Raw genomic sequence first — 19,843 nt, 5'->3', positions numbered from 1 at the left:
ACAACAATATTATAAATAGTACATGGCGGGTGGGGGTCCGGTTAGAGATTTTGCATCAGAGCCCACAAGCTTCAAGTTACACCTATCAGGTGTCACGCAACTTTCACAGAAAGAGATAAATGTCAGAAATCTGTGTACATATTTATATTTTGTGGTTTCAGTTGATATCTGTCATTCTGGAACATGCCTACAATATTAGTTACAATTTGTGTCTTTTTCTTCCAGGCTAATATTTGGCACTCTTTACCCTGCATATTACTCCTACAAAGCTGTGAAATCTAAAGACATTAAGGAATATGTAAGTATTGGATATAAAACATCTTTATGCTTTTTCCATGGGCATCTGTGAGTGTCATAGTAATAAAACGTTTTTGCTGATAGATCCATAATTTAGGCCCCATGCATACGATCGTAAAAATTCTCCGTAATTGCGGACCATAATACGGTCCGCAATTACGGACCCATTCAGTTCTATTGGCCGCGGACACCTTTCCATATTGCTACGGATAGGTGTCCGTGCCGTAGAAGTGTACCGCAAAAGATAGGACATGTCTTATCTTTTGCTTTTTATGGGCCGTGCTCCCTTTGTATGGGAGAATGGGCCGAAAATTCTGGCTGCCGCCCGTGGCCGGCTGTACCCACAATCGCTTTCCGTGATTACGGGCACGGCCGTCTGCATGATGCTTTTGGCCGCATGCACACTACCGTATTTTTCATACGTAATTACGGACCCATTAATTTCTATGGGCCACAGACATCTTTCCATATTTTTAAGGATATACAGTGAAGTAAATAAGTATTTGATCCCTTGCTGATTTTGTAAGTTTGCCCACTTTCAAAGACATGAAAAGTCTAGAATTTTTAGGCTAGGTTAATTTCACCAGTGAGAAATAGATTATATAAAAAAAAAAGCAGAAAATCACATTGTCAAAATTATATATATTTATTTGCATTGTGCACAGAGAAATAAGTATTTGATCCCTTTGGCAAACAAGACTTAATACTTGGTAGCAAAACCCTTGTTGGCAAGCACAGCAGTCAGACGTTTTTTGTAGTTGATGATGAGGTTTGCACATATGTTAGATGGAATTTTGGCCCACTCCTCTTTGCAGATCATCTGTAAATCATTAAGATTTCGAGGCTGTCGCTTGGCAACTCGGATCTTCAGCTCCCTCCATAAGTTTTCGATGGGATTAAGGCCTGGAGACTGGCTAGGCCACTCCATGACCTTAATGTGCTTCTTTTTGAGCCACTCCTTTGTTGCCTTGGCTGTATGTTTCGGGTCATTGTCGTGCTGGAAGACCCAGCCACGAGCCATTTTTAATGTCCTGGTGGAGGGAAGGAGGTTGTCACTCAGGATTTGACGGTACATGGCTCCATCCATTCTCCCATTGATGCGGTGAAGTAGTCCTGTGCCCTTAGCAGAGAAGCACCCCCAAAACATAATGTTTCCACCTCCATGCTTGACAGTGGGGACGGTGTTCTTTGGGTCATAGGCAGCATTTCTCTTCCTCCAAACACGGCGAGTTGAGTTAATGCCAAAGAGCTCAATTTTAGTCTCATCTGACCACAGTACCTTCTCCCAATCACTCTCAGAATCATCCAGATGTTCATTTGCAAACTTCAGACGGGCCTGTACATGTGCCTTCTTGAGCAGGGGAACCTTGCGGGCACTGCAGGATTTTAATCCATTACGGTGTAATGTGTTACCAATGGTTTTCTTGGTGACTGTGATCCCAGCTGCCTTGAGATCATTAACAAGTTCCCCCCGTGTAGTTTTCAGCTGAGCTCTCACCTTCCTCAGGATCAAGGATACCCCACGAGGTGAGATTTTGCATGGAGCCCCAGATCGATGTCAATTGACAGTCATTTTGTATGTCTTCCATTTTCTTACTATTGCACCAACAGTTGTCTCCTTCTCACCCAGCGTCTTACTTATGGTTTTGTAGCCCATTCCAGCCTTGTGCAGGTCTATGATCTTGTCCCTGACATCCTTAGAAAGCTCTTTGTTCTTGCCCATGTTGTAGAGGTTAGAGTTAGACTGATTAATTGAGTCTGTGGACAGGAGTCTTTTATACAAGTGACCATTTAAGACAGCTGTCTTTAATGCAGGCACCAAGTTGATTTGGAGCGTGTAACTGGTCTGGAGGAGGCTGAACTCTTAATGGTTGGTAGGGGATCAAATACATGTGTGCAAACCTCATCATCAACTACAAAAAACTTCTGACTGCTGTGCTTGCCAACAAGGGTTTTGCCACCAAGTATTAAGTCTTGTTTGCCAAAGGGATCAAATACTTATTTCTCTGTGCACAATGCAAATAAATATATATAATTTTTACAATGTGATTTTCTGTTTTGTTTTTTTATATAATCTATCTCTCACTGGTAAAATTAACCTAGCCTAAATATTCTAGACTGTTCATGTCTTTGACAGTGGTCAAACTTACAAAATCAGCATGGGATCAAATACTTATTTCCTTCACTGTATGTCCATAGAAATGATAGAACATGCCCTTTTTTGACTGTAATTACAGCATGGACTCTCCATAGAAGTCTATGGGTGCTTCCGTAATTATGGATGGCTACGGATGTGCATCTGGAGCTTTCCGTAATAACGGAAGCGTTGCTATTCCACGCCAGGGGATTACCCTAGATTCCTCCCTAATTTTTAGTGGATCCGTAAATACGGATGCATTACGGATGCAATATGGACTGTATTTACAGACATTTATGGATGACTACAGATGTCTACGGATCCGTATTTACGGACAGTATTTACGAATGGATGAAAAATACGGTCATGTACAAGGGGCCTAAAGGAACACTCCGGGTAAATTGATACATTAGCCCTGATTTATCAAAACTGTTATAAGAATTGCTCTTGTTGCACATAGCAGCCAATCATAGTGCAGCTTTCATTTTTTTCAGAGCAGTTTGAGAAACTATAGCCGAGCTATGATTGGTTGGTATAGGCAACAAAGCAATGCTCCCTTATAGCTGTGAGCCTTGTAAATGATAGGGTTAAAAATTCCAACACTTGCAGGCAGGCAGAGTTAAGCTAGAGCTACACCGCGACTGTGATTGTCAATGTGGTCGCGTAGCAACATGCGACAGTCACAAAAAATTCTGCTAGATTTTTGGTAGCAAATCACTCGTGACTTAGTGATTGAAGATTTCAATGTAAGTTGTGTGCAATCACGACTCACTTGCCACATGTCTGCGATTTGTTTGTTTTCAAAGCCAAATTAAAGCACAGCTACACATATTTTGGTCGCACGATTTGTATAAGAACTGATGTCGTGTGACCACAGTTGCCATGTAGATCTAGCCTTATTTAGGTCCATGATCTCATTAACATGTTGTTTAACCTCTTTAGCTTACAGAGCCCACAGCTTTAGGCCCCATGTACACAACCGTAAAAATCGTCCGCAATTGCGGACTGTAATTACAGTCCGCAATTACTAACCCATTCACTTCTATTGTTCACGGGCACCTTCCCGTTTATTTACGGGAAGTTGTCCAGGCCGTAGAAAGCCGCCGCAAAAGATAGGACATGTCCTATCTTTTGCTTTTTACGGACCGTGCTGCCATACTTTGTATAGGAGCAAGGGCCGAAAATGTGGGTGGCTGTCCGCGGCCGACCATGCTCACAATCACGGGCAGTGATTATGGGCATGGTCGTGTGCATGAGGCCTAAAGGGAACACTGGCAACACAATTTGTTTTTTTGTTAGACAGTTTTTATAAATGAGGCCGATAATTGCGTAATGTTTAATACAGGGCCTTAGGAAGGCAGTGCAATGACCCAGAAATTCAAATAACAAAGAGTTAATCCCTGTGCTACGCTCCACTCTCTCAGAGTCTGCCCCAAGCATAACCCAATTTGTCAGTTTTGCCCAGAGTGTTCCTTTACACCTGATCTTAATATATATATCTAAGGCTCTGTTCACATCTGCGTTGGGGTCCCGTTCTGACGTTACGTCAGAGCTTTCAGTGAGAACGAGACCCTAAACAGACACAAACTGATACGAATGGAAACCAGTGGTTTCCGTTTCCATAACCATTGATTTCAATGGTGACGGATCCGGTGCCCACGGTTTCCGTTTGTCTCTGTTGTGCACACTCGTTTTGCCGGAAGCAATAGCGTAGTCGACCAGGATAGGACCCAAATATGTGTTTGCCATTAATAAAGTTTATTATATTATGATACAGTACAGAGAATATGTCAGCTCTCTTGTGTGGTGTAGTATAGAGGAGCTGTCAGTTCTCCTGTGTGGTGTAGTATAGAGGAGCTATCCGCTCTCCTGTGTAGTATAGAGGATCTGTCAGCTCTTCTGTGTGGTGTAGTATAGAGGAGCTGTCAGCTCTCCTGTGTGGTGTAGTATAGAGGATCTGTCAGCTCTCCGGTGTGGTGTGGTATAGTATAGAGGAGCTGTCAGCTCTCCTGTGTGGTGTGGTGTAGTATAGAGGAGCTGTCAGTTCTCCTTTGTGGTGTAGTATAGAGGAGCTGTCAGTTCTCCTGTGTGGTGTAGTATAAAGGAGCTATCAGCTCTCCTGTGTAGTATAGAGGATCTGTCAGCTCTCCTGTGTGGTGTAGTATAGAGGAGCTGTCAGCTCTCCTGTGTGGTGTAGTATAGAGGAGCTGTCAGCTCTCCTGTGTGGTGTAGTATAGAGGAGCTGTCAGCTCTACAGTGTGGTGTAGTATAGAGGATCTGTCAGCTCTCCTATGTGGTGTAGTATAGAGGATCTGTCAGCTCTCCTGTGTGTTGTAGTATAGAGGAGCTGTCAGCTCTCCGGTGTGGTGTAGTATAGAGGATCTGTCAGTTCTCCTGTGTGGTGTAGTATAGAGGATCTGTCAGTTCTCCTGTGTGGTATAGTATAGAGGATCTGTCAGTTCTCCTGTGTGGTATAGTATAGAGGATCTGTCAGCTCTCCTGTGTGGTGTAATATAGAGGAGCTGTCAGCTCTCCCGTGTGGTGTAGTATAGAGGAGCTGTCGGTTTTCCCGTGTGGTGTAGTATAGAGGATGTCAGCTCTCCTGTGTGGTGTAGTATAGAGGATCTGTCAGCTCTCCTGTGTGGTGTAGTATAGAGGAGCTGTCAGCTCTCCTGTGTGGTGTAGTATAGAGGATCTGTCAGTTCTCCTGTGTGGTATAGTATAGAGGAGCTGTCAGTTCTCCTGTGTGGTGTAGTATAGAGGAGCTGTCAGCTCTCCTGTGGAGTGGAGTATAGAGGATCTGTCAGTTCCCCTGTGTGGTGTAGTATAGAGGAACAGTCAGCTCTCCTGTGTGGTGTAGTATAGAGGATCTGTCAGTTCTCCTGTGTGGTGTAGTATAGAGGATCTGTGAGTTCTCCTATGTGGTGTAGTATAGAGGATCTGTCAGCTCTCCTGTGTGGTGTAGTATAGAGGATGTCAGCTCTCCTGTGTGTAGTATAGAGGAGCTGTCAGCTCTCCTGTGTGGTGTAGTATAGAGGATCTGTCAGCTCTCTGCATGGTGTAGTATAGAGTATCTGTCAGCTCTCCTGTGTGGTGTAGTATAGAGGAGCTGTCAGTTCTCCTGTGGGGTGTTATACAGATGATATGTCAGCTCTCCTGTGTGGTGTAGTATAGAGGAACTGTCAGCTCTCCTGTGTGGTGTAGTATAGAGGATCTGTCAGCTCTCCTGTGTGGTGTAGTATAGAGGATGTCAGCTCTCCTGTGTGTAGTATAGAGGAGCTGTCAGCTCTCCTGTGTGGTGTAGTATAGAGGATCTGTCAGCTCTCTGCATGGTGTAGTATAGAGTATCTGTCAGCTCTCCTGTGTGGTGTAGTATAGAGGAGCTGTCAGTTCTCCTGTGGGGTGTTATACAGATGATATGTCAGCTCTCCGGTGTGGTGTAGTATAGAGGATAGGTCAGCTCTCCTGTGTGGTGTAGTATAGAGGATAGGTCAGCTCTCCTGTGTGGTGTAGTATAGAGGATCTGTCAGTTCTCCTGCGTGGTGTAGTATAGAGGAGCTGTTAGCTCTCCTGTGTGGTGTAGTATAGAGGAGCTGTCAGCTCTCCTGTGTGGTGTAGTATAGAGGAGCTGTCAGCTCTCCTGTGTGGTGTAGTATAGAGGATCTATCCGCTCTCCTGTGTGGTGTAGTTTAGAGGAGCTGTCAGTTCTCCTTTGTGGTGTAGTATAGAGGAGCTGTCAGTTCTCCTGTGTGGTGTAGTATAGATGAGCTGTCGGTTCTCCTGTGTGGTGTAGTATAGAGGATCTATCTGCTCTCCTGTGTGGTGTAGTTTAGAGGAGCTGTCAGCTCTCCTGTGTGGTGTAGTATAGAGGAGCTGTCAGCTCTCCTGTGTGGTGTAGTATAGAGGAGCTGTCGGCTCTCCTGTGTGGTGTAGTATAGAGGAGCTATCAGCTCTCCTGCGTGGTGTAGTATAGAGGATCTGTCAGCTCTCCTGTGTGGTGTAGTATAGAGGATAGGTCAGCTCTCCAGAAGAGGCTGGACGCAGCTGCAGGCTTGAGGGAAGCCGACATGACCGTCCTGGTAGGGAAAGGGTTAATGTTAAGAGGTGAGGGAAAGGTGAAGGAGCTGAAGGAGGGACGGGGAGGAGCTAGGGGGGACGGGGGGGCCGTTACTGCGCTTCCCGCTGTTTCTCGGCATTGAGCCGGAAGCAGCGGGAGGAGTAATACACAAGAAGCAAAGCTCCCACCCTCCCACCCTTGTTTTGTTACTCCTTAGGTCTTCTGTACGTCCGTATATGAGCGTTGTGTTTTATTTTGTGTGTTTATTTAACATGTTTTTCTTTTTTCCGGAGTAGGTTCTGTTGTCATGGCAGCTGGCGGGGGGAGTCCTTGAGGCCAGTCAGTACAAAATGGTGGGGGGGTCGCATCGGGGGTATGCGTCCCCCAAAAAAGGTACATGGTTGAAGACTTCATCGGGTGTTATCCCTTTGAAGTGGTCTTCTGGTAGAAGGTATGTCACTTGAAGGCTTCATCGGGTGTTATCCCTTTGAAGTGGACTTCTAGTGGTCGGTATATCACTTGAGGGCTTCAACGGGTGTTATCCCCTTGAAGTGGACTTCTAGTGGTTGGAGCCATCTGCAGAGGTGAACGGTGCTTCCGAGCTGGTTTACGGCTGGAGGTAATTAGTGGTTTGCAGATGGCTAATTCGGTGTGTTCTTGAAAGGAACATCTGAAGGGGCTTCAAGGACTTCCTCTGCTCGGGTTAATGTTAACGTTTAATTGTTATTTATGATTCTGACCCATGTTGGGTCATGTGAATTATTAGGAGGAATTCTCTGGTGGATTCCTAACTAGTTATCCGAATGTTTCGGATTTAAATTGTTTTTATAAAACTGTGAAATTAATAAACGGCTGCTGTGGCCATTTCACATCCAACCTCGGTGTCATGTGTCGTTACTAAATGGGGGTGGGGGATAGTATGGTTTAAGGTTAACACACGACTCTACCTAGGCAGGTCATGTGTGGTGTAGTATAGAGGATCTGTCAGTTCTCCTGCGTGGTGTAGTATAGAGGAGCTGTTAGCTCTCCTGTGTGGTGTAGTATAGAGGAGCTGTCAGCTCTCCTGTGTGGTGTAGTATAGAGGAGCTGTCAGCTCTCCTGTGTGGTGTAGTATAGAGGATCTATCCGCTCTCCTGTGTGGTGTAGTTTAGAGGAGCTGTCAGTTCTCCTTTGTGGTGTAGTATAGAGGAGCTGTCAGTTCTCCTGTGTGGTGTAGTATAGATGAGCTGTCGGTTCTCCTGTGTGGTGTAGTATAGAGGATCTATCTGCTCTCCTGTGTGGTGTAGTTTAGAGGAGCTGTCAGCTCTCCTGTGTGGTGTAGTATAGAGGAGCTGTCAGCTCTCCTGTGTGGTGTAGTATAGAGGAGCTGTCGGCTCTCCTGTGTGGTGTAGTATAGAGGAGCTGTCAGCTCTCCTGTGTGGTGTAGTATAGAGGAGCTGTCAGCTCTCCTGTGTGGTGTAGTATAGAGGAGTTGTCAGCTCTCCTGTGTGATGTAGTATAGAGGAGCTGTCAGTTCTCCTTTGTGGTGTAGTATAGAGGAGCTGTCAGTTCTCCTGTGTGGTGTAGTATAGATGAGCTGTCGGATCTCCTGTGTGGTGTAGTATAGAGGATAGGTCAGCTCTCCTGTGTGGTGTAGTATAGAGGATCTCTCAGTTCTCCTGTGTGGTGTAGTATAGAGGAGCTGTCAGATCTCCTGTGTGGTGTAGTATAGAGGATCTGTCAGCTCTCCTGACATGTCTATTTTGGTAACTTGTATTCCCCATGAAATAACAATGCTTTTATCCCTATTTGTCATTAAGCCCATAAGTTCTATGTAGAATTCCCCTTCCTGTGATCAGTATACTATTGGATATATACTAAGATAAGATGGTGTCATCCTGTCTCACCAGGATAGGCTTGTGTATTATATGTGTGTACGGAGAGATAAAGCACAGATGTATGTGAGTTACTGATAATTACAACATTACATCTCCGAGTAGCTTATCTACTATAGAAGAAAATAACATTGCTGCAGTGAATTATGGAGAATCTTGTGACTGCTTTTGGAATAGAAACTGTTAATTAAACTTGTCTGAAATTGCAGCACAGTCAGCATATGACCCACATAGCGAATCAGAAAACCACATTTAAGATGGAAACATTCATTTAAAAACCCAAGTAAAGAGGAGAACATTTGCTTTAGGAAAAAAAAATCAAGTAAATGTTCCGTAACAATTGGAGCGTCTGTTTTTACTTAAGTTCTAATAGTCTCCCTGTTACTATTATATACACTGCCAGCTATGCTCATTATACACGAGCGATCCGGGGGCAAGATCCAAGACCTGTCTAAATGATACTGTATGGTTTAGAAATACTGCTGTATAGCCAAATCCAACAATATACGTATATATCTGATGTTTGCACGGGCGGCCTGACCCAGCAGAGTACTAGAGGATTCTCTGGTGGGCCAAGGCTCTGACACAGTAATAATGGCCCCCTAATACATCAAAGCCCCAAAAGTCCAGCAGAAAACAACCCCATTTGGAGCAGACTTTGGGGCTAGGGTCTTTTTCTTATGGGATTATTCACAAATTATCTGTTAGATGTTATTGACAATATGTCCTGTGTGCACAATGATAAAAAGAAGTGATCGTGGGGGCTACCGATGCTTGTCACGGCAATCGGAGGTCAGATAATGACCTCTGGGTTGCCATGCACGGAAGCCTCGGAGGAACAGCCTCCGGCCGTTCCTCCTCTGCTTCCTGTCAGTGTGACAGTCACGTCACAATGACAGTTAGAGTACATTACACTACGTGTGTAGTGTAATGTACTCTAGCAGCGACCAAAGCTGCAAGACTAAGTGTCCCCTAGTGGGACAAGTTAAAAAAGTAAAAAAAAAGTTATAAAAATGTTTTCAAAAAAGTGTAAAAATAAAAGTTATAAGTTCTATAAACACTAAATGCTTTTTTTCCTATAATAAGACTTTTATTATAGAAAAAAATGAACACGTTAAAAAAGTACACATATTTGGTATCACCGCGTTCGTAACGAACCCAACTATAAAACTATAATGTTATTTTTCCCGCACGATGAACACCCCAAAAAAAATCAATAAAAAACTACGACAGAATGGCAATTTTTTTGGTCACCACCGCTCCCTAAATAAAAAATAAAAAGTGATCAAAAAGTCGCATGTACCCGAAAATGGTACCAATAAAAACTACAGATTGTCCCGCAACAAATAAGCCCTCACAGGGCTCCGGTGGTGAAAAAATAAAAAAGTTCTGGCTCTCAGAATATGGCGATGCAAAATGTGCAGAGTGTCCAAAAGCGGATAAGATCGGGCGCCATTTATCAGTGCGACACCGGCCACATATCTGCGGATTATTATTTATTTACCCCATTATTATACCCTCTTATTATACCCTGATGTACCCCGCACAGATTACATATACCCTGATGTACTCCGCACAGATTACATATACCCCGATGTACTCCGCACAGATTACATATACCCCGATGTACCCCGCACAGCTCACATATGCCCCCACATTATAAACTGAAATACCAGCGAAACCCAAAACAGAAACCTACCAAGCAAAATCTGCGCTCCAAAAGCAAAATGTCGTCCCTTCTGATCCCTACAGTGTGCCCAAGCAGCAGTTTGCGCCCACACATACGGCGTCGCCATACCCGAGAGAACCCGCTTAACGTTTTATGAGGTATTTGTCTTCTGTGGCACAAACTGGGCACAACATATTATGCACTAAAATGGCGTATCAGTGGAAAATTGCAATTTTCACTTTGAACCATCCGCTGCGCATTAACCCCTTTGCGCACTATGACTTAATTGCCCGTCATGATGCGGCGGTTGATGTATGGAGCCGGCTCACGTCCAAATAGCGCTCCTTCCCTTCTGAGCCCTGCTGTGGGTCCAAACAGCAGTTTATTACCACATATGGGGTATTGTCGTAATCGGGAGACATTGCTTTACAAATGTTGGGGTGCATTTTCTTCGTTATTCCTTGTAAATAATAAAAATTTATATGTTGTTTCAGAAAAAAAGTACATTTTAATTTTTACAGACTAATTTCAATATATTTAGCGAAAAACCTGTGTGGTCAAAATGCTAACTATACCCCTAGATAAATACCTTAAGGGGTCTAGTTTTCGAAATGGGGTCGTTTATGGGGAGTTTCTATCATTCTGGCAGCTCAAAGCTTCTCCAAATGTACATTGGGGCCTAAAACATTTTCAAGCAAAATATGAGTCCTGAAAGCCTCCGGGTGTTCCCTTCCTTTGGGGCCCTGCCGTGTGTCCAAACAACGCATTAGGGCCACAATGTGGGTATTTTTGAAAACAGGAGAAAGAGGGTGATAGATTTTGGGGTGTGTTTCTTCATTTTCATGGTCGCTTTACAAAGAAATCGGTCTTCAAACAAATACTTTTATGAAAAAAGTGAAATTATAATTTTTTTCACCTGATATGCATTAAATTTAGCAAAGAACTGTGGGGTCAAAATAATTACTATACCCCTAAATAAATACCTTATGGGGTCTAGTTTTCTAAATGGGGTCGTTTATGGGGAGTTTCTATCGTTCTGGCAGCTCAAAGCCTCTCCAAATGTACAGTGGGGTCTAAAACATTTTCAAGCAAAATATGAGTCCTGAAAGCCTCCGGGTGCTCCCTTCCTTTTGGGTCCTGCCGTGTGTCCAGGCAGCGCATTAGGGCCACAATGTGGGTATTTTTGAAAACAGGAGAAAGAGGGTGATAGATTTTGGGGTGTGTTTCTTCATTTTCATGTTCGCTTTACAAAGAAATCGGTCTTCAAACTAATACTTTTATGAAAAAAGTGAAATTATTATTTTTTTCACCTGATATGCATTAAATTTAGCAAAGAACTGTGGGGTCAAAACACTTACTATACACCTAAATAATTACGTTATGGGGTCTAGTTTTCTAAATGGGGTCGTTTATGGGGAGTTTCTATCGTTCTGGCAGCTCAAAGCCTCTCCAAATGTACAGTGGGGCCTAAAACATTTTCAAGCAAAATATGAGTCCTGAAAGCCTCCGGGTGCTCCCTTCATTTTGGGTCCTGCCGTGTGTCCATGCAGCGCATTAGGGCCACAATGTTGGTATTTTTGAAAACAGGAGAAACAGGGTGATAGATTTTGTGGTGTGTTTCTTCATTCTCATGGTCGCTTTACAAAGAAATTGGTCTTCAAACTGATACTTTTATGAAAAAAAGTGAAATTTTTTTTTTTTCACCTGCTATGTATTAAATTTAGCAAAAAACTGTGGGGTCAAAATACTTACTATACCCTTAGGTAAATACCTTAAGGGGTCTAGTTTTCTAAATGGGGTCATTTGTGGGGGTTTCCATCACTCTGAGACCTATGAGCCTCTGAAAACCTGGCTTGGTGCAGGAAAACAAAATGTACTTCAAAATTTATAAAATTATTATTCAATTTGTAAGTCCTCTAAATTGCTGAAAATGTATTTTATTTTTTCAAAAGTGCTGCCAAAATGGAGTAAAGAGATAGAAATATATATTTAATTAAAAAAATTGTACAGTATGTGTGTACATATGTGACATATTGCAGTTAAAAATAGGGGAAAATGGTAATTTTTACAAAATTTCTTCAATTTTTCTATTTTTTAATTAGTTTCCGCAAATCGTATCAGTCTACTTTTACCACTAAAATAAAGTACAACATGTGACGAAAAAACAATGTCAGAATTACTTGGATATTCAAAACTTTCACAGAGTTATTCTCTGATAAAGTCAGACATACCAGATTTGACAAATCTGGCTTGGTCATTAAGGTACAAACATGCCCGGTCATTAAGGGGTTAAACCCCTGGACCCTTCACCTTTCGGGATATAGGGGGTCCCTGGTACACGATTCTGCCAGAGAAGACGGTCAACATCAACCACATCTAGGGGCTGACTAAAGTGACAGGTGGATTAAAGATCCTGTTGATATGGATGATCCTGTTGATATGACTCGCAACGTGTGAACATGGCCTCACTAACAAGACGAAGGTTTCCTTTAAATTAATACTTACCCGGGACACTGTAGGTTGCCTCCAGCTTCTTCTAGCTTAGTTTCCACCACACCTACCACAACTTTGGGCAAAACCATCAGATTGTAGATTAAATAAGTATAGACGGCTAGTGAGGGACATCTCCCGTATTTACATGTGATGATTTCCAGAAGATTTAGAACTGCACAGCTTCAGGTCCACTTCTCACTTATCAGAAGAAAAGATATGAGAGTTAGGACCCCCACCGATTGTTAGAATGAAGGGGCTGGGGCTCTGCACGCACTCTACAGTCCGTTGATGTAATAGGAACGCTATCTACGGAACTTGCGCCCCTGATCCGATACTTGGTGCCTGAAACTATGGTAAAGCAGCTGCACATGTTGCTTCGTCCAATCCATGGTCGGCGCCGGGGCTGGTTTGGAGTTAACAAAATGTAATAACGCTTTTGTTTTTCTTTGGTTTAGGTAAAATGGATGATGTACTGGATTATATTTGCACTTTTCATGACATTAGAAACGTTTACAGATATTTTTATGTGCTGGTAAGTACATAGCAGTATAAATTGGTGAAGGTTTTCTTTTTGCAGCCTTGGTTCTCCCCCTGTGGTACATGTAGCCCCCGGGGATATGCGCCATGGGGGAGATTTACTAATCAAAAGGCTCCAGAATTCTGACTCAAATTGTGCCGCAAAACTGGTATACATTATGCAAATTTATTATGTGTTTTAGACACTTTTTACGTCTTACGGTTTCGGAAATTGTCTAAAAAGGAGGCATGGCTAAGACTAGTTGTAAAATGCACCACATTTGGTGCAAAATATTAATGTACAGTATGATAGCCATGAGGTGGCATAAGGAAGAGAAAAGCGTCTAAAATGTCTAGACAGGAGTTTATCATTAACCGTGCGCCACAATTTGGCGCATCTTCTGCCTGGTCTAGTCTTATCCTGTCTAACTTGTGGCTTCCGTTTATACTGCCGGATCCTTCACGTTCACGGATCTCAATAGGGCCTCACCCCATTAACTTATATTGGGTTAGTCTGGGTTTTCGTAGCTTCGACAACAAAAATAGCACTATTGTTGCACTATTCTTGCTGTCAAATGTGATGGAGCTTCCGTAGTCAGTGTGAACAGAGCCTAACTTTGTAAATACTTGCATTTGCAGCCTATGTTATAGTTCAGAGCTGCTTTCATAATTCTGGTCACTACTGGAATGATTCAACAGTCAACACAGTCAACACAACCTAAGTCCTTATTCGCACATTGCAGTTTTTGGCGCAGATTTTATATGCATTTTCTTAAGCTAAAGCCAGAATTAGATTATATAGAGAGGATAAATATAAAGGAAAATCTTATTCTCCTATTCTTTTAATCCAAGCCTAGTTTTAGCATAAGAAGGCACGTTAAAAAACTGTATTAAAACTGCATCATGTATTTTCCAAAACTATATTTTCAAAATCTAATACTCACATTCATGTACATTTTAGCCAAATAATATATCCCAATATTGCCATACAATGCCAAATATTACTCACATACAATGCACAAGCAATACCGTCATATAATACCCACATAATACAACCATACAGTGCCCACACAATACTGCCATGTAGTGTACAAATAATATCGCCTTACAGTGCCTAATAATACAATGTCCACATAATACAGCTACATATAGTCCAAATAATAGCATTATACAACACCTATAATACTACCACACAGTGCCCATATAATGCTGCCATATAGTTCCCAAATAATAGACAATAACCAAATAATAAAGCGCCCACATAATAATGGCATGTAGCGCCAATATAACACTGTCATTCAGTGGCTACATATTCCCACTATAAACCACTACATAATACTAGTGACGACAACCCCTTGAATAGTTGTCACAGGAGTCGGCATGTACAGCACCAAGTCCAGAATATGATATTACAGATAGAGCAGAGATAGGGGCGTAGCTAGGGGTTTAGCACAGGGGGGGGGGGGACATCTGAGTGGGCCCCCACACAGTATAATAACCCCTTATCGACCCCCCCCCCCCCCTCACACAGTATAATTCCCCCACAGTTGCCCACACACAGAATAATATTCCCATAGCTGCCCTCACACAGTATGATAACCCCTTAGTTCCCTTCCCCCACATAGTATAATGACCCCTCACTGGCCCCCACACAGTATAATGCCCTTATAGCTGCCCCACACAGTTTAATGCCTATGTGGTGCCTCCCCACACAGTATAATGCCCCTAAAGCTGCCCCCACACAGAATAATGCCCCGATAACTTCACCAACACAGTATAATGATCCATTAGTGCCCCCAACACAGTATATTGACCCCTTAGTGCCCCCCACACAGTATAATGACCCCTTAATGGCCCCCACACAGTATTATGCCCTTATAGCTGCCCCACACAGTATAATACCCCAATAGTGCCTCCCTACATGGTATAATGCCCCTAAAGTGGTCCACACAATATACTACCCCTATAGTGTCTAGCTACACAATATAATGCCCCTAAAGCTGCCCCACACAGTATAATTCCCCCATAGCTTCCCCAACATAGTATAATGACCCATTAGTACCCCCACAGAGTATAATGCCCCCATCGGTGCCTCCCTCACTGTATAATGCCCCCATTGCTGCCCCCACACAGTATAAAGCCCCATAGCTGCCTGTATATAGTATAATGCCCCTATAGCTGCCCCCACACAGTATAATGCACCCAAAGCTGCGCCTACACAGTATATTTACCCATTGTGTCCCCCCATACTCAGTATAATGCCCCCTTAGCTGCCACCACACAGTATAATGCCACAGAGTGCTTAATAAAAAAAAAATATATTTACCTATCCCCATTCCCACGACTAGTGGAGGAAATCCCTCTACTCCTCCGCTCTGTGAAGTGTGTGGCTCTGCGCAGACAGGCACGATGATGTCACTACATCGCGCCTGTCTGCGTCGAGCCGTGCACAGCTGACATTACATAGTGAATGCTGGAGCAAGGAGCCAACAGTTCCTTGCTCCAGGATTGGATTCAACCGTACATGCTGAGGACGCAGATACAGTAGAAACCAGGACGATCCACCACTGGGGGACCAGCCCTGGGCCCCACCATCTCAGTGCCCCTCCCCCCCCCGCTAACTACACCTCTGAGATAAAGTAATACAGATACGACCTACAACTTCTTGTTGTTTTTTTTGTTTTTTAATTAAATACTGATTTTTATAGATAATAATGAATGCTATTTTCTATTTCTTAGGTTTCCATTTTACTATGAGCTGAAAATTGCATTTGTGGCTTGGCTGTTGTCTCCCTACACAAAAGGATCTAGCCTTCTTTATAGAAAATTTGTGCACCCCACACTATCCTCAAAAGAAAAGGTATAGTGAAACTGGATATTTGGTTTAGATAGAAATATATACGAAAAAGAGATATGAGAGAGATAGGAGATAGAATGAATGGATTTTTTGGTAATAAGTGTATTCTTTTTTACTTTAGGAAATTGATGAGTGTCTCATTCAAGCAAAAGATCGCAGTTACGATGCCCTTGTACATTTTGGCAAGAGAGGTCTCAATGTTGCTGCCACAGCTGCAGTTACAGCCGCTGCCAAGGTAATTGATGCAACTTGGTTATATACATAAAATAAAAATCACAGAAAAAAGTCATACTTATTGATACAAGGGCAAGCTCAATCGCCAGCTCCCAGCAGGATGCAGACAAGCACAATGCTATATGGAGGAAGATTTCACAGGTGCATAATACTGATGAACAACCACTCTCGATCCTACTATTCATGAGGGGAGTGGATGCTTAGTATTAGGGTATGTGCACACGATAACGTCAATTACGACTGAAATTATGGAGCTTTTTTCTGGCAAAAACAGCTCCTGAATTTCAGATGTAATTGCTCGTACTCGCGTTTTGCGAGGTGTCCATTACGGACGTAATTTGGAGATGCTCTTCATTGAAGTCAATGAAAAACGGCTCAAATTACGTCCCAAGAAGTGTCCTGCACTTCTTTGACGAGGCTGTTATTTTACGCGCCGTCTTCTGACAGCGACGCGTAAAATTACAGGTCGTCCGCACAGTACATCGGCAAACCCATTGAAATTAATGGGCAGATGTTTGCCGTCGTATTGGAGCCGTGTTTTCAGGCGTAAATCGAGGCGTAAAACGCCTCGTTTATGCCTGAAAATAGGTCGTGTGAACCCAGCCTTATCATTTGCACACAGATAAAGCTCATCAGTATTTTGCACCTGTGTAACCTTCCTCCATGTAGCATTGTGCTTGTCTGCATCCTGGTGGGAGCTGACGATTGAACTTGCCCTTGTATCAGTAAGTATGTCTTTTTTTAGTAAATATATGTCCACTTTTTCTGTGGTTGGTTATATACATAGTAGAGTGAGAGGGAATGTATGACAAAAATTACATATTATTTACACCACGTTTTTAAGGAAAACCTTTTTCTTATATTTTTTAAACAGATAGAAAAAAAAAAGAGATCCGTTTAGTATGTACGTGTTATCTATTGCATTTTTTGAGAAAAGGAACTTTTTCTTTTTTTCACATGGACACAAAACAACTATGCAAACCGATGGCATACATATGCACAACATTTTTAAAAGAACTGCACCATTGCATGTATAGTGTAATAACATGGCAGGTACAGGGGATGGCGTGATTTCTGCAGGATGTGCACAGATTTCTGCTCTATTCACATGAATGGGACAATCACTGAAATTTCAGCAACAAATCTGCTGCATATGAATATACCACGAATTCACCTATAGTTGTCCAGCTATAAATGCCCCCATGAGCTTCCAGCCACACATTTTTGTGACTTGAAGCCCCGCCCATGTTTACGAACAAAGTCGCACAGGTTAAAAACAGTGGCACAGGGGCGTCATAAATATGGCGTTCAGTTCAAACTGCTTGTCTCTGAGGATTACATGACTGGATACAAGTGTAGCAAACCCTCAGCTGTGAGAAGTATTCGTTCTGAACAGGGTTTTATCCTTCAAATTTTTTTTATTTTTTAAAATCCAACTACTGACAGCAAGCAGAGATCTTGAAAATGGTAAGACATTAAAACCCAACATTTATTAAGTAGTTGCAGAATAATTAAAGGCTATTCCTGTTACAGCAGTTTATCAACTAGGTGATAACTGTTATAAATTCAGGACACTGCAGGTTATACGTGATCCAAGCGGCTCAGCTCCAGCCCGCAGTGCTTAGAATAACATTATCCATAATCGGGCCGGGACTTGGCAACATAGAATAGAATTTGGTGCCAAAACAGTGATATAAACTCTCATCTCCGAGTTTTAAGATTTGGTTTCTACAAAATATTCCAGCTGTATTTTATATTTCTAATGACATGTTTTGACTATGACTGCTACAGATGATGTGAACTGACTATACGCCTTGTACCTTGGAGCTGAGACAAATCTTATTATAAGCCCATTTATTTATAAGGGTAACTTCTCAACACTATAAATATAAATACATAAACTGTGTGTGTGTATATAGTTTACTGTATATATAGTACTGGCTGCCCATAGGTATAACTTGCATACTAGCCTACTTTGAATAATCAGATGTAGGACGCTTTTTGTGCTGTGGTAATGTTGAAAACTGCCCATAATTTCAGACCATGCCCCATAACAACAGCTAAAGTGCCTCCATAAACAGTACCATAACAGTGACCCTATAAACAGTCCCATCATAGTGACCCTATAAACAGTGCCAACAGAGTGACCCTATAAACAGTCCTAGCAGAGTGACACTATAAACAGTCCCATCAGAGTGACCCTATAAACAGTCCCATCAGAGTGACCCTATAAACAGTCCCATCAGAGTGACCCTATAAACAGTCCCATCAGAGTGACCCTATAAACAGTCCCATCAGAGTGACCCTATAAACAGTCCCATCAGAGTGACCCTATAAACAGTCCCATCAGAGTGACCCTATAAACAGTTCCAGCAGAGTGATCCTATAAACAGTTCCAGCAGAGTGATCCTATAAACAGTCCCAGCAGAGTGATCCTATAAACAGTCCCAGCAGAGTGATCCTATAAACAGTCCCAGCAGAGTGATCCTATAAAAAGTCCCAGCAGAGTGATCCTATAAACAGTCCCAGCAGAGTGATCCTATAAACAGTCCCAGCAGAGTGATCCTATAAACAGTCCCAGCAGAGTGCTCCTATAAACAGTCCCAGCAGAGTGCTCCTATAAACAGTCCCAGTAGAGTGATTCTATAAACAGTCCCAGCAGAGTGCTCCTATAAACAGTCCCAGCAGAGTGATTCTATAAACAGTCCCATCAGAGTGATCCTATAAACAGTCCCAGCAGAGTGCTCCTATAAACAGTCCCAGCAGAGTGCTCCTATAAACAGTCCCAGCAGAGTGCTCCTATAAACAGTCCCAGCAGAGTGCTCCTATAAACAGTCCCAGCAGAGTGACCCTATAAACAGTCCCAGCAGAGTGACCCTATAAACAGTGCCAGCAGAGTGACCCTATAAACAGTGCCAGCAGAGTGACCCTATAAACAGTGCCAGCAGAGTGACCCTATAAACAGTCCCAGCAGAGTGACCCTATAAACAGTGCCAGCAGAATGATCTTATAACTAGTGCCAGCAGAGTGCCCCCGTAAATTACAGTGCCAGCAATATTCTCCCAATAGACAACTCTGTCAACAAAGATTCCCATAGCAGAGGCCTGTGACCAATACAAGAAGAGCGCCTCCAATAAACAATACTGCCAGAAGGCACTCGTTTATTGGCCTCCCTCTGGGGGCACTGTTTATGTGGAAAACCCAGACGGGGGGACCAATTTACAATATTGCTAGCAGAGTGCCCCCTTACAAAGAGTGCCAACAAAGTGCCATAAAAGTCAGTAATAAAATTGTGTCTGCCTGCAGCCACCACTAGGTGGTGCTCACTACATATTGATACAACCTCCATTGGAGGAAATAGGAACAATTAAAATTCATATGCAGCTAGATTTAGGCCTCATGCACACGACTGTAAAAACTCTTGTTATTACTGGTCGTAATTACGACCCGTAATAACGGGCTCATAGACTTCTATTGGCCACGGGTACCTTCCCGTTTTCTTACGGGAAGGTGCCCGTGCCGTTGAAAAAGATAGAACATGTCCTATTTCAGGCCGTAATAACGGCACGGACAGCCCATAGAAGTCTATGGAGCTCCCGTAATGACGGGTGGCTACACGTGTGCACCCGTCATTACGGCAGCGTTGCTAGGCGACGTCAGTAAATAGTCACTGTCCAGGGTGCTGAAAGAGTCAACTGGTCGGCAGTAA

General features: G+C 42.9%; 1 protein-coding gene across 8 annotated transcripts in view; it reads left to right on the top strand.

Annotated features, from left to right (window-relative positions):
- Positions 1-19,843, top strand: part of REEP1 (receptor accessory protein 1) — a 219,947-nt gene that overhangs the window by 148,650 nt on the left and 51,454 nt on the right. For all 8 annotated transcript variants that reach the window (XM_075856587.1, XM_075856527.1, XM_075856553.1 and 5 more), the window contains 4 exons: positions 226-298; positions 12,983-13,059; positions 15,783-15,903; positions 16,022-16,135. In XM_075856587.1, the coding sequence (XP_075712702.1) occupies positions 226-298; positions 12,983-13,059; positions 15,783-15,903; positions 16,022-16,135 (385 nt within the window). The remainder of the gene's footprint in view (positions 1-225; positions 299-12,982; positions 13,060-15,782; positions 15,904-16,021; positions 16,136-19,843) is intronic.

The sequence above is a fragment of the Rhinoderma darwinii genome, chromosome 1 (genome assembly GCF_050947455.1).
Source record: "Rhinoderma darwinii isolate aRhiDar2 chromosome 1, aRhiDar2.hap1, whole genome shotgun sequence".
Classification (NCBI taxonomy): Eukaryota; Metazoa; Chordata; class Amphibia; order Anura; family Rhinodermatidae; genus Rhinoderma; species Rhinoderma darwinii.
This window is presented reverse-complemented; position numbering and strand designations above follow the sequence as displayed.